At 60.0% G+C, this 12,967-nt stretch overlaps 2 protein-coding genes across 15 annotated transcripts; both read right to left on the reverse strand.

Moving 5' to 3' along the window:
- Window positions 1-111: 111 nt before the first annotated feature.
- On the reverse strand, window positions 112-10,197 carry ATP8B2 (ATPase phospholipid transporting 8B2). 14 transcript variants are annotated; one of them, XM_059870872.1, is made up of 27 exons: window positions 10,049-10,197; window positions 9,234-9,285; window positions 8,450-8,563; window positions 8,202-8,300; window positions 7,984-8,045; window positions 7,801-7,873; window positions 7,350-7,420; window positions 7,183-7,198; window positions 6,910-7,048; window positions 6,584-6,750; window positions 6,314-6,510; window positions 5,398-5,606; window positions 5,202-5,245; window positions 4,962-5,127; window positions 4,704-4,892; window positions 4,389-4,504; window positions 4,074-4,238; window positions 3,889-4,000; window positions 3,663-3,768; window positions 3,403-3,544; window positions 3,142-3,325; window positions 2,728-2,951; window positions 2,353-2,436; window positions 1,942-2,187; window positions 1,717-1,855; window positions 1,502-1,632; window positions 112-1,410 (listed from the first exon to the last, which is right to left on the reverse strand). In XM_059870872.1, exons 1-27 carry the CDS (start codon window positions 10,099-10,101, stop codon window positions 1,123-1,125), a joined length of 3,588 nt encoding a protein of 1,195 aa, XP_059726855.1. In that variant the 5' UTR covers window positions 10,102-10,197; the 3' UTR covers window positions 112-1,122. The 14 variants fall into 14 exon arrangements, with proteins under 14 accessions (XP_059726855.1, XP_059726853.1, XP_059726859.1 ...); XM_059870870.1 differs by lacking the exon at window positions 6,910-7,048 and adding an exon at window positions 6,751-6,909 and having other exon boundaries at window positions 6,584-6,672; window positions 7,119-7,198; XM_059870876.1 differs by having other exon boundaries at window positions 6,584-6,672; window positions 7,350-7,423.
- Window positions 10,155-12,881, reverse strand: AQP10 (aquaporin 10). The gene is made up of 7 exons (XM_059870911.1): window positions 12,325-12,881; window positions 11,572-11,698; window positions 11,339-11,476; window positions 11,124-11,242; window positions 10,835-11,052; window positions 10,546-10,764; window positions 10,155-10,287 (listed from the first exon to the last, which is right to left on the reverse strand). Exons 1-7 carry the CDS (start codon window positions 12,427-12,429, stop codon window positions 10,155-10,157), a joined length of 1,059 nt encoding a protein of 352 aa, XP_059726894.1. The 5' UTR covers window positions 12,430-12,881.
- Window positions 12,882-12,967: the final 86 nt, after the last annotated feature.

The raw sequence follows: 12,967 nt of genomic DNA on the forward strand, positions 1-12,967 counted from the left end.
CCTCCGCCGTGCCCTCCCCCCTCCTCCCCTCCCCAGGACACATGACACGTCAGGATCTGCTCAGAACATTTTCTTCTTTTAAATTAAAAAAAAAAAAAAAAAAAAAGCTGGTTTGTTTTTTTGGGTTTTTTTTTTTTCTCAAGAACCATAAAACGATACCATTCGGCCAGATAGAAACGCGCCAAAAATGATCTACCTCGATCCGCGGCCCCTCCACCGAAACAACCGCAAAACCCCACAGATCCCCTCCAGCCCTCGCCAACACCAGTCTTAACAAGCTCCTCTTTGGTATCGCGTCCCTGGGAGCCCAGCAGCCCCAGAGGCTCCCCAGCGTCCCCATTGCCCACACACACTTCAGTAGTGCTCAGTCCCGCAGGAGTTGGAGAGGAAGAGGAGGGAGGAAGCAGAGGCCGAGCGTTGCGCAAGACCAGACGTGGGAGTGAATCACGGCAGCCGCAAAAACCCAGCCTCCCTGTGGCACAGAACACTTCCCCTTTCCGACCCAGCACCCACTGTCCTGGGGAACCCTGAGGCAGGGGGACAAGGAGGGTGACCTTTCTCCCCCCTTCTCCCTGTACCCAGACAAGAAATAAGTCGCTTTGTAAACTCAGAGATTTTTCCTTACTTTTTTTTTGTTTGTTTTTTGGTAGCTATTTTTTGGGGGGGGGAGGTCTTTTTTTTCCTTTTTTTTTTTTGTTTATATAAAAAAAAGACACGTGGGTGAAGACTGCGGAGAGGCCACTGTCCTTCCACAGCCCTGCACCTCTGGTACGATACATTCATGTGCGATGGGGTGTTTGCACTCAGTGGAATTGAATACTGATGGAGGAGTGAATGGGGGGGTGGGGAGGGGCTGATGGTGATGACACCCATCCATCCATCCATCCATCCATCCATCCATCCATCCATCCATCCATCCATCCATCCATCCATCCATCTATCCTCCCTGGGTGTATTTTTTGGCTAGAAGGTCCAGACTCCTCCAAACCTCAGCACTGGCCCCCACATCACCTCTGCTCCTACCATGGGACCCTGCTGACACGGGGCTTTGCCCTCCCCAGGGCCAGGGGCAGAGGAGGGGAGCCCCCAGCTGAGCAGAAGGGGATGTGACCCCCTCCAGCCTCACACCCTGGGAGTCTTGTCGGCTGTGCCACCGGGGCTGCTGGCGCTGCTGCCCTCGCAGCCCTTCTTCTTCCGCAGGGTGTCAATCCAGCTGGCACTGGGGCGGGGGGCAAAGCTGGACAGTGCCAAGGAGCTAAGCCTCATGTTCTTGCCAGACATGATGAGCTCCCCGAAGCCCTCCTGATGGGAGAAGGCATAGCCAGAGCGGCGTGAGCCTGCACGCCCTGCGTGCCGCATGCACCGGTGCTGCGTCTTCTGCTTCTTCCGTACCAGCTGAGTGTAGCGCACCTGGGGACACAGGGCAGGCTCAGGGCCCTGGGGAACACCCTCTCCTCAGGGCTGGGACCCTGTGACTGCTCCCACAGCCACGCACTCTCACCGTATCCGAGAGCTCTGGTTTCAGGTCCAGCTTAAGGAAGCGAAAGGCCACAACGGGCACGATACAGACTACGGCAGTGAGGGCGATGGTCAGCCAGACCGTGGGCTGGGCCAGCGTGTTCTGCGCGTTACCTGTGGGAAAGAATGAACCCAGTGAGGGCCAGGCCAAGGCAGCAGCCTGCTAGGGTGGGGAGCATGGGGCACACAGGGACTCACCCACAAAGCGGAACTGGTTGGGGAACATCCGGAAGAGGCCGTCGCTGTGCATGGTGAAGAGGATGGCGAAGTAGGCGGCCAGGCTACCCCAGATGAAGAAGTGGTTGATGGCCGTCCAGAATCCTGTGTCTAGCCCGATCTAGTGGGGGGGATGCAGGAAGAGACAGGGCTCAGGGGATGCCTGAGGTGTCCCGAAGGTCTGGGGCAGAGTAGCCACATCCCTACCTGCACACTGACAACAATCACGAGGGAGGTAGCGACAGTGACAGCAAAGGACTGGTAGTCGGCCAGCTGGGCACCATCATCACGGGTGGCATCAGCGAAGACGCCGTAGGGGATAAAGAACATGAGGATGGAAGTGTAGATGCCCTGGGCAATGCAGATGAAGAACTCCCGCTTGTTGAAGAGCAGGTTCAGCTGCCCAGGCTCGTAGAGTTTGGGGTACTCCATGCTCCGCTGCTCTGGCACATCCTGGGGGCATGGGCACCTCCCTTTAGCCCTGGGCAAGAGCAGCCTCTACCACAGCCCATGGATGACAAGGACATCCCGACTCAGGCACTCAGGCAGCCCTTCTTCCCACAGGGTGGGTACAGACTCCTCACACACCCAGGGACCTCTCACTATCCCCTGCCATACCTGGTCAAAGACACCCATAGCGAGCACAGGCAGCGATGTGTAGACAATGTTGTACAGCGTGATGAAGTACTGGTCATACACTGTCTGTATGGAATAGAGCACTCAGCAGGGCACAAGACCTGCCCACCCTGTGCCCCAGCCAGCCCCTGAGTCCCTGTGCCCACAGCTGCAGGGACAGGAGAGCTGTCTCCAGCCCCCCAGGACCGCCCACTCTGACCACAGGCTCCTCACACACTGCACGCTGGATGCCAGGCTGTGCCTCCTGGCTCAGGATGAATCCCCACGGGGAGTCCATAGACCTGAACACGCTTCAGAGCCAAGCAGCTCTGCAGGAAAACCCTCCCCAGCTTTCAGTGAGAAAAGCCACCAACCCACCTGTGCTGAGAAGCCACAGAAGAAGCCAAACCAGAAGTGGACCATGGTGAAGGCAAAGTTCTTATAGAAGAAGTAGCAAAGAAACTTGCACATGCGCAGGTAGGACCAGCGCCCATGCACCAGGAGCAGGCGCTGGAGGAACTTGAACTGGGAGAAGGAGTAGTCGGAGGCCAGCACGGCCTGGATGCCTTCCTGCCCACTGATGCCCACCCCAATGTGGGCAGCTGTGGAGGGAAGGAGAGATAGGTAAAGAGAGGGCTGCCAGGAGCACAGGGGACAAGAGCAGCACCCCCAGCACAGGCACTTTGTTCCTGTGGGGCACAGAGGGGTGAGCACAGAAGCTCCCACAGGCCCAAGGATGGTGCAGGGGGGTGGCCTGTCTTCTCCTGTGGTCCCCCAGATCCCAGGCCTTACTCTTGATCATGCTGACATCGTTGGCCCCATCCCCAATGGCCAAAGTGACGGCTTTCTTGTACTTCTTGACCAGCTCCACCACCTGGGCTTTCTGCAGGGGTGTGACACGGCAGCAGATAACAGCCTTGCAGGCACACGCTGTCTCCAGGAATTCCACCTCCATGTCTGCCTCCAGTGCATGGGCCTGTAGGAGAGCAAGGGACAGCTGGGATCATGGTACACAGCCAGCCCTTGTCCTGCCTGGCACTCCCAGGGCCCTACCAGGCTGTGCCCATTGATGACCAGGGCATATTCGCCCGCAATGGCTTCCAGCACTGAGGTAAGCTTGGAGGAGAGTTTCTCCTGGTAGGAGAAGCCATTGCACACAGAACGTGACGCATCCATCATCTTCTCCCGGGCTTTCCTGAGGAGAGAGGGGGCACAGGGTTCCATCTCAGAGCTCCTCCATAGCTCTAGCTCCTCCAGCTGCAGCTGTGCCCCACACTGGCACTACTCTGTGTCCTCTGCCCCCCAGCCCTCACCTTAGCTCCTCTCGCACTTCCAGCACAGTGTGGCCTGTAACCACAAACACCTCTGTCATGTCATCTGTCAGCATCTTGCAGGAATAGCCGATGTTCACAGCTGTTTCTGAGGACAGGAAACCAGGGGCTGAGCCAGAGTCCATTCAGGAGAGAGCAGTAGGGATCCCAGGCAGGTGGAATCCAGCCCACATTCTTATCTCCAGCCAGCACCTTAGCTATGCCTCACCCTGCTTGTCCCCTGTCAGCACCCAGATCTTGATGTTGGCCAGCGTCAGGATGGCAATGGTTTCGGGGACTCCCTGCTGCAATTTGTCCTCAATGGCTGTGGCTCCAAGCAGCTTGGGGACCCAAACAGGAGGTCATCAGGGGCTGCCCGCAGCCACCACCAACCTCAGCCTCCAGTTCACCTACCATCATATCATGCTCCACCTCATCGTAGAGCCAAGCCAGGTGATCCTCACGGGCCTCAGGGGCACTGCCAGCTCGATGCAGCCGCTCAGACCAATCCTTGTAGTAGCTCTCCTCCAGGTCTCTGTAAGCCAGCACCAGAGTCCGCAGCCCCTCACTGGCGTACTCCTGCAAGCAGTCAGAGCTGGCTGTGCTGGAGACCCTGATGGCGTCCCCAGACCCCAGCGGTGTTCCTAGGACAGGGCACAGGCCCAACTCAGGCTCCTGGGCAGCCACTCTTTCCTCCCTACGCTGCCTGCAGGACCTTGTCCTACGCACATTGAGATGGTCGGTGGTGATGCTGGTCAGGTCCTGGTTGAGGGGGTGCAGCCGCTCCAGCAGGATGGTGTCAGCACCTTTGCAGTACAGCCGGATCTTGCCCTCAGGGCTGCGGACTGCAGGGAGGAGGGGAAAAGGTGCCTGGCTCAGGGGTGCAGGAGCAGGTCCCGCTCTGACCCCCAGCCATCAACCTGCCAATGCCTCCACAGTCACAGCCTCATCAGCGCTGGACTGGTCCCCCAGCACACCACAATGAGTCCCATGCTGCAGCCCCACGTGGCCCTCCCAGCCTCCGTGCCATGCCCAGGACCTCACCGATGACAGACATGCGCTTGCGGATGTTGTTGAAGTCCAGGATGGCCAGCAGCTGGTAGGTGATGGCCTGACCCAGCTCCTGCACTGTGATGGTCTTGGGCGTGCGGGACCGGAACACAAAGCCAAAGTTTCTGGCAGCTGTGACCAGCGCTCCCTCATCTGGGGACTGTGCCTTGTAGAACAGCTCCCCTGCAGACAGCATGGAGGTCAGTGACAGTGTCTTGTGACCCACAGGGACAGATCCTGCCCCACGCCTACCTTCACTCTTCTCCTCGGACATGACGGTGTGACAGAGCGAGAGCAGGCGGAAGAACTCGTGCACGTGGAGGTCTCCCAGCCTGACGGCTTCCATCAGGCTGGGGTCCCAGAACTGGAACCGTGGGTCTGCCAGCGGGTTGAAGGAGAAGTCTACTGGCTCTGGCCTCTGCAGGGGCAAAGTTGGGGTTACCCCCCCATTGCACTTAGCATGAGCAGGCTTCAAACTGACAGCACCCTTACCTCTCCCAGCTCTGCCTTGTGACCCAGCATGTCCTGCACATCACCTACAAAACAGGGTATGGAGTTAACTATGACAGAGACCCAATACCACGGCAGCTGCTGCTGCCCCATGACGCTCTGACTAAGCCCCCTTGTTTCCTGACTGCCTCAAATGGAGGTGGGGAGCCCCAGCCTGGCTCTGGCATCTGGCACTCACCATAGCTGTGCCCGTTCACAGAGCACTTGCTGAAGACCATGATATTCTGGGTGAGGGTGCCAGTCTTGTCAGAGAAGATGTACTCCACCTGCCCCAGCTCCTCGTTGAGGGTGGTGGTGCGGGCTTCAGCCGGCGTCTGGCGCTTGGCACAGTACATCTTCTTGTCCCAGTTGATGAAGTAGCTGTGCCCAAGCCGGATCACCTCAACGCTGCAGGGAGGATGGCTGGGTGTCACTGGGGCAGGGCAGCACACTGCTGAGCCAGCGACAGGCGTACACATGCCCACCCCAGACCCTCAGTGCCCTGGGCACTCCAGCACCCCGGGTGCCCCCCACGGCTTGCTAGCTCCCACACCCTTCCCGGGGGCTGGCCTGCAACCCATTCCTGCTGACAGCCACCGCTAAGCCAGGGCTGGGGACCAAGGCAAGGCACCCAGGGGGAAGCCCATGGGGCTCCCCAGGCATCTCACACACCTACAAACCCTGAACCCCTCCCAAGCCCACAGGGCAGACAGCAATGAGTGGGAGGGGTGGAGGTGACACATTCTTACCTCGGGGCTAAGGGTGACAGAACCCATGCTGGGGAACGAAAAGAGAGAGAAATTAAAAGAGAGAGAGAAGGGGACAGTGCAGGAGCCTGGGAGCTGCAGGAGGGCAGAGCAAAATAGCCAGCGTGCAGCCAGGGCAGGGAGAGACGAGCAGCCAGACACAGCCAGGGGGCCCCTGAGGGACCTGTGGGGTCCTCAGGTCTTGGCGTGTCCCTGAAGGCAGATATGGCCTGTCACCAAGAGAGTAGCCCACACCCCCCCACAGAACACACCGTTCTGCCTGTGGATCTCCACCCCTGTCTCCCCTCCCCAGAGGGCACCCCTAATTTCTCTACACCCCCTGCCCAGCCCCTCTGCCCCCTGCCCTACCTCACATAGAGCGAGATGGGCACCACAGTGTTGAGGATGATGATGTAGGACCAGAAGGAGAGGAAGCCAGAGAAGAAGGCACTGTGCACCCCCTCGTCCCAGGGCAAGTAGATCTGGAAGCAGACGCCCACCTCGTGCTCCCAGATGGCGTTGCCAATGGCCAGGATCACTCCCATGCACACCAGGAACCCAAAGATCTGGGGAAAGAACATTACATAAAAGCCCTGACTGGGTCAGAGCCAGGGCTCCCAGGATCTCCCTTCTGCATACCCAGAGCACCAGCGTGTTCATCAGCCGGTCGATGCTCGTCCGCTTAAATTTGGTCCGGCCGCTGTTCTGCATCAGTTTTGTGTCAGGTCCTGGGGAGCAGGAAGGCATCAGGGGGTGTCTTTCCCTCCCCTCTGTGCAGCACAGCAGCAGCTGCTGCCTCAGCCCACCTGCAAAGATGACGAGGCCAAAGCACCACTCAGTGTTGCGCAGGACGCAGCCCCGCAGCAGCATGTTCTGGTTGCTCAGGGGGTACTTGTTCTCCTTCCAGTACAGTGTCCCACCAAACTTGTCCAGCTTGTTGTTGGGGGGTTCACAGATCACCTCACCTGGGTGCACAGTATGGCTCAGCTGGGACTTGCCTTCTCCACAGGGCCAGCTCCATCCCAGTGCTCCCAGCACCACCCCTGGCTCTCCAGAGATCCGCTTTGAGCCGCAGAATGACAGTGCCACATGGCTGGTCCTTGTCTACCAAGGGTGACAGAGGAAGGAAGGTGGGGGGCTGCCCTGTGGCAGAGGGCTGGGCACGGGCACTCACCATCAAAGCGAGCCAGCTGGCTGGTGTCCCCCAGCTCTGCGGTGATGGGAATGGCCTGACGCACCTTCATGTTGGTCTCTCTGCAGGCAGGAAGGCACCACATGGGTTAGAGACAGCCGGGCAGGGAGAGCCTTTGCAGGTGCTGCCCAGCAGCTCCTGCCCTGCCTGCAGCCTACCCTCACTCCCACCTCTTGCCTTCCCTGGCTCCCCAAGGCGAGCAGGGACACCTACCCATCTAGCTCTGCAGTCTCTATGTAGCACAACCCATGGGGTTCACTGCTGGAGAGGAGGAGGAGGTCAGCCTGCTGGGAGAGACTTGTGAAGGGTGGTGCCAACACTAGGACTCCCCCACGCCTTCCCCAGGGAAGCTCCTGGCCCTTGGATGTCCTTGGAACTCCCTGGAGCATCTGCAAAGGCCATCCCTAACCCCATGTGTCCTTTGCACCTGAGCCTAGCCACCATCACTCCAAGTGCCCAGATCCTCAGAGTTCAAAACATGGCTCCACTATGGCCCCAACTCTCCAACCTAAATGCAACTTCCAGGTTGGAAGTCCCTAATGTCCCCACCCTGGGCAGTGACAGAGGAGCACAAAAGAAAAGTGGGAGTGGCACCACACCCTTCCATGGTCCCTGTGTGCCAACCACCCTGCTGGAACCATACTTGTCTCAGTGCTGCACTCACCGCCACAAACTGGTTGTTCTCCAACTTGATGATGTCTCCAACACGGACGTTCATCCACTGCTCCTGCCGAAGGCTGCAGAGGGGACAGCAAACTGTAGTCAGGCAGGAGCCCTGCCCTGCCCACTGCCACGTCCCGCAGGGTCCCTGGCTTGCCCTGCACTGCTCTGTGCCCGTGACACTCACACTCCACTGATCAGGACCTGAGACTGCCGGTTGTTGACCTGGTTGTCGCTTTTATGGCGGAACTGGGAGCAGGGGGAAGAGACAGCAGTGTCAGCCTCTTGGGGATGGGGTCCTGTGCTCCCCCACCATCTCAAATGCCTTTGCCCAGACACTGCACCCCTGCACAGCATCTCAACCCCCTGTCCAGTGGGAAGAAGGGCGTAGGGGGAACCACTCACGTAGTCATCGGTGGCATCTTTGACAGCTGTGATAGTTAAGACAAGAACCAAAGGCACGATGGTGGTAAACCAGGACAGTGAAGAGATCTGAGGAATCAGCTGGGGACAGGAAACAGGAAATTACACAGGAATCAGCCAGCTCCAGGATCATACTGCCCCTGCTCGAGGGTACCAAACCTCCCCACTTCCAAAGTATGGCACTACTTGGAGCCCTCCTGTATGTCCAGGCAGAGAAGGACTGCACTCACCTGCAGGATGAGGAGGAAGAGGAAATAGGTGTTGGCCACTTCCTGGAACTGCTCAAAGAGGTTGACAGGCAGGAAGGTGACAATGTTGTACTTGGAGGTCTTGATGCAGTTGCTCTAGGAACAGATGGGGCAAGAAGGGGGTTTACAGGCTGCCGAGGCCCCATAACCCCCCAAGGCGAGATCACTCTGGAGGGCAGGGGCTGTGGCTCACCATGCTCTTTGGGGGGGGTCAGGCTCCTGCTCCTGTGCTACCTCTGGCAGCTTCCTTGGGAAGCCAATTCCTCAGGCTCAGTCACCAGCCAGTACCCTGGGACCAAACTCCTCCAGCAGCAGCACCTGGCACCCCACAAGGGTGACCCCAACCCAGACCCCCTTCTCCCCTCTCTGTAGCCAGCTCTGGAGCAGCCAAGGATAACTTCCAATGTGAGGAGAGGTCAAGGTGAGCACTGCCCTCCCTTGGCACCTTCAGAAGCTGCCCCATGATCCACATTGGGATGTGGGACCAGGCTGGGATCTGGGCAGAGCCGGAGGGTTCTGGGCCTTGGCCAAGGATGGGCTGAATCCTCCACATGGAGTGCACTGTGCTTGCCTGGCCCCACAGCTATATTGGCATTCATGTCATCAGCACCATTTTTTCATGGACAAATATCTATTTTTTAGTCATAACACCTTCACCCCCCTCCTCCCAAGGTGTGGTGAGGTGTGGGTGACTCAGACCCCAGCCCCACAGACCTGCCCGAGGAGCCCCGGGAAGGGGTTCAGACCCCCCTCACTCACTGCGTACTGGAACTTCTCGTTGTATTCTCGCGCGTTGGCTCGCACTCGACGCTCTTCCTCTACAACACAGCGCCCTGTCACCCCCATGCACCCCGACACCCCCTGCACCTGCAGCCAGACAGCCCCAAAATCCTGAACCCTGACACCCCAAATCTCCTCTCCACCCTGAGAGCCAAGCTAGTCCCAGAACCCTAGAAGGCAGGGAACAGGGAATCTCCCCAGCTGTGTTACGTGTCCTGTGCTCCCCCATGCCAGGACCTGTACCCCTGCACACCCTGAACCCCAACCTTGCTTAACTGCACCTCCACTCCCAAATTTTGCATCCCCAGATCCCCCCAAGCCTGCACTGCGAGACCCCCAGCTCTACTTACCTGTACTCCCAGAGCCCCAGATTCTGCATCTCCCTGCTCCCCCAGCTCGGCACCCCGAGGTCACCGGACCCTTCCAGCCCAGACACTGCACCCCCAGAGGACACCTCTGCTTCCTCAGCCCTGCTTTGCTGCATTCCTGGATCCCCAAAGTCCGCACTCCCAGCCCCGCTCAGCGCCAGCCCTGCACCCCCATCTCTGCACCTCCGGCCCCATTTCTGCTCCCCCGCCGCACCCACTCCGCACCCACCGCCCCGCCGGGGTCGCGGAGCCGCTGCCACCCCTCGGGCATCTCCTGGGGCACGGGCACGGGCACGGCCCCGACCCCGGCCCGAGCAGCCGCTGCCGGCCCGGCCCGGCCCTCTCGCCCCACCGCGTTACTGGGGCAACGGCCGCACCGGGGCCCGAGCGGCTTCACCCGGGCCTCTCCCGGGCCCAGCGCGGCCCCGCTTACCCGGGGCTCGGCGGGCCGCGCACCGCTCCATGTCCCGCGGCGCCGCAGCCCATGGGGAGCGGGCGGGCGGCCGGGCCGGGCCGGGGCCGCTGCCTCTGCCGCCGCCTCAGCTCCCCATGGCCGCGGCGGCGCCGGTCGGCGGCGGAAGTGAGGTGGGGGGCGCGGGGAAGCGGCGGAGCGCGGCCGCGGGGCCGGCCGAGACTGCGGCCCCGGCGGCGCCCTGGCTTGCGGGGCGGCTCCTGTGTGAGTCCGGGGGGGCAGAGACAGCCCCACGGGTTGCCGGGGGCCCGGGGACACCCCCGGATCCCAACCCCCACACTAGCAGCTCGTGTCCCCCAGGCTGGGGTCCCCCTGCAGCAAGGCCTGGCTGGCCTTCCACCATATCCCTGCACCCCCATGTCCATAGACAAGACACGCCGTGCTCTCAGGACTCTTTTAATGCTGTGACAGTGACTGTGGGGGAGACTGTGCTGCTGGCGCTTGGTGGTGGGAGATACTCGGCAGGCACTGTCTCCCCAGCGTCCTTTTCCTTGGGTGACCTCCCAATGTCTGCGTCGATGGCGGTGTTGACTAGAACGATGGAGCCCTGCTCTGCCAAGACTTCGCTGTCCTCCTCCGGATAGTGGAAAGCCACAAAGAGCTGGTACAGGTACGTGCCCACGGCGGCCCCCAGCAGTGGTGCTACCAGTGGCACCCACCACCACCCATTGCCCCTGCTGAGGATGGGACAGGGTAGGCTCAGCATCATCCCTGCCATCCCCACCTCCCCGCCTTCCCTCTACCCACCTGAAGACCTCTGGGCCCCAACCTGCCAGATAAGTGAAGAGCCGGGGCCCGATGTCCCGTGCAGGGTTCAGGGGGCAGCCACAGTTGGCCCCCATGGAGACCTCGATGGAGAGCACCAAGAGAGCCACAACCACTGGTTCCAGGCCCTTGGGGACAGGCTTGTTGCGGGGGTCCATGATGCCCATGACAACCACTATGAGCACCCCTGTGCCGATCACCTGCGAGGATAGCACAGCAGCTCAGCACCACGGGGACTGAGGGGGCTGGGGGAGCTGACAGTGGCACCCACCTGGTCCAAGAAGCCATTGGCAACAGACACAAAGTCAGCAGGGTAAGTGGCAAAGATGGAGGCAGTTTCTTGGGGGCCAGAGACAGTAAGGGTCCCATTGCTATGGTGCCAGATGGCGTCTGGGGGCAGAGGCAGAACATGTACGTACATAAGCCTGGCCTCCCAAGGCCAGGGGCTTATGTGGGGCTCTCTTGTCCGATGCTGCTCCCCCATACCATAGTAGAGGATGTAAACAGCTCCAGCAGATATGAAAGATCCCAAGATCTGCACAACCACAAAGATGGGAAACTTCCACCAGGGGAACTGCTCTATCAGGCACATGGCTAAGGAGAACGCTGGGTTCATGTGGGCCCCTGCAATGGAGTAGGGAGAAGGGCTGGGAGTGGAGGGTCCTGGGAGACTCAGAGCCAGGGGATAGCAAGAGCTGAGACCCCTTCCTCTGTCTCACCAGAGATTCCCCCTGCCGTGTAGATGCCTGCCATGACACCCAGGGCACCTCCCAGGTAGCTGGTGATGATATTCCCCTTCGTCTCATAGAAGGCGATCTTCTGTGCAGCGCTGGCCAGGGTGATTGTCTGGAGAAGAGGGATGTAGCCCCCCCTCAGCCCTGGTGGCCTCATGCTGAGACCCTCCCACCACTGATACTGCAGGGCAGCAAGGCGAGGGCTATGCTGGTGCTGCACCCCTGGTTTTGCTCCCCAATACTTGGACACTAGACAGGGACTGGCAAGGAGGTGGTTACTGCCCTCACTTGTGGTTTTGATGGCAAAGTAACCAAATTATAGGCAATTAAATAAACTGCTTTCTGTGGGGAGGAGTTGGGGAAGAGGTACCACAACATAGCCCCAGGGACAACATTTGCCATCATGGCATGTAGCCCAAATGCTAGGAACAGCACCAGAGCCCCAACCTTTGCCTGCTCTGAGGCAGGAGGTATCAAGGGACACACTGTCCAGCACCACACCCTGATTGCACTGGAGCCATGGCACAGCGTGGACCATGCTGTGGGAACAGGGTCCAAGGGGGAGGACAGGCAGTGCCGAGTTGCACATTTGAGGGTGGCGCAGCCCCAAACCCTTCCAGCCCCAAGGGGCCAGCAGCAGAGCCCGGGGACCCCTGGCACCTGCCACCACGACACCATCAGCCCTGTCACACACACATGACACCCCCCAGCCCCAACCCACCTGTATGCCCTGCTTACCATCATCACGAAGGTGGCCAGCACCTCAGCCAGGCATTCCCGCACCAGCTGGTTCCGGATGCGGAGCAGAGCCTGGGCTCTTGTCAAGAAAGAAGTGGTGCCCATAGTGCCAGCTGGGCAGAGGCAGCAGTGGCGGCGCTGGCGGTGCTGAGAGTGGTGTAGATGTCTAATTCACAGCAGGTTTTATGAGCCCCACAGCCAGGTGGGTGATTATGTGCAGACTTTAAACCAATCATGGCTGCACCACGGGAGACGCCTGGCAGCGACCAGAGTCCTGTGTGTGGCCGGGGACACCTTGTGACAATGCTGCACCCCAGCAGGGCAAGGGCGGGTAGGAACACCCTGAGCCCCAGGTGGCCGTGAGGAGCTATGACCTCACTCAGGTGAGCAAGCACAGGTATTGCCTGGCCAGGAACCCCCTTTATCCCTGCCCAAGCCACAGCTGCAGTCAACACTAATAAAGAGAGCCTGGAAAGGCCTCCAGGCTGGGCCAGGCCTTCAAGAGTAGCCCAGGGGAGGCATTAGCACAGCATCGGGCAGGGAGATGGGAGAGGGAGGTAAGAAGGGAGCAGTGCAGGCACAGGAACCCGGCAATCACCTGCATCCCCGAGGCAGCCCCCCAGAGTCATCCTGGTGGACAAGG

This window comes from Haemorhous mexicanus, chromosome 31 (genome assembly GCF_027477595.1).
Source record: "Haemorhous mexicanus isolate bHaeMex1 chromosome 31, bHaeMex1.pri, whole genome shotgun sequence".
Lineage (NCBI taxonomy): Eukaryota > Metazoa > Chordata > Aves > Passeriformes > Fringillidae > Haemorhous > Haemorhous mexicanus.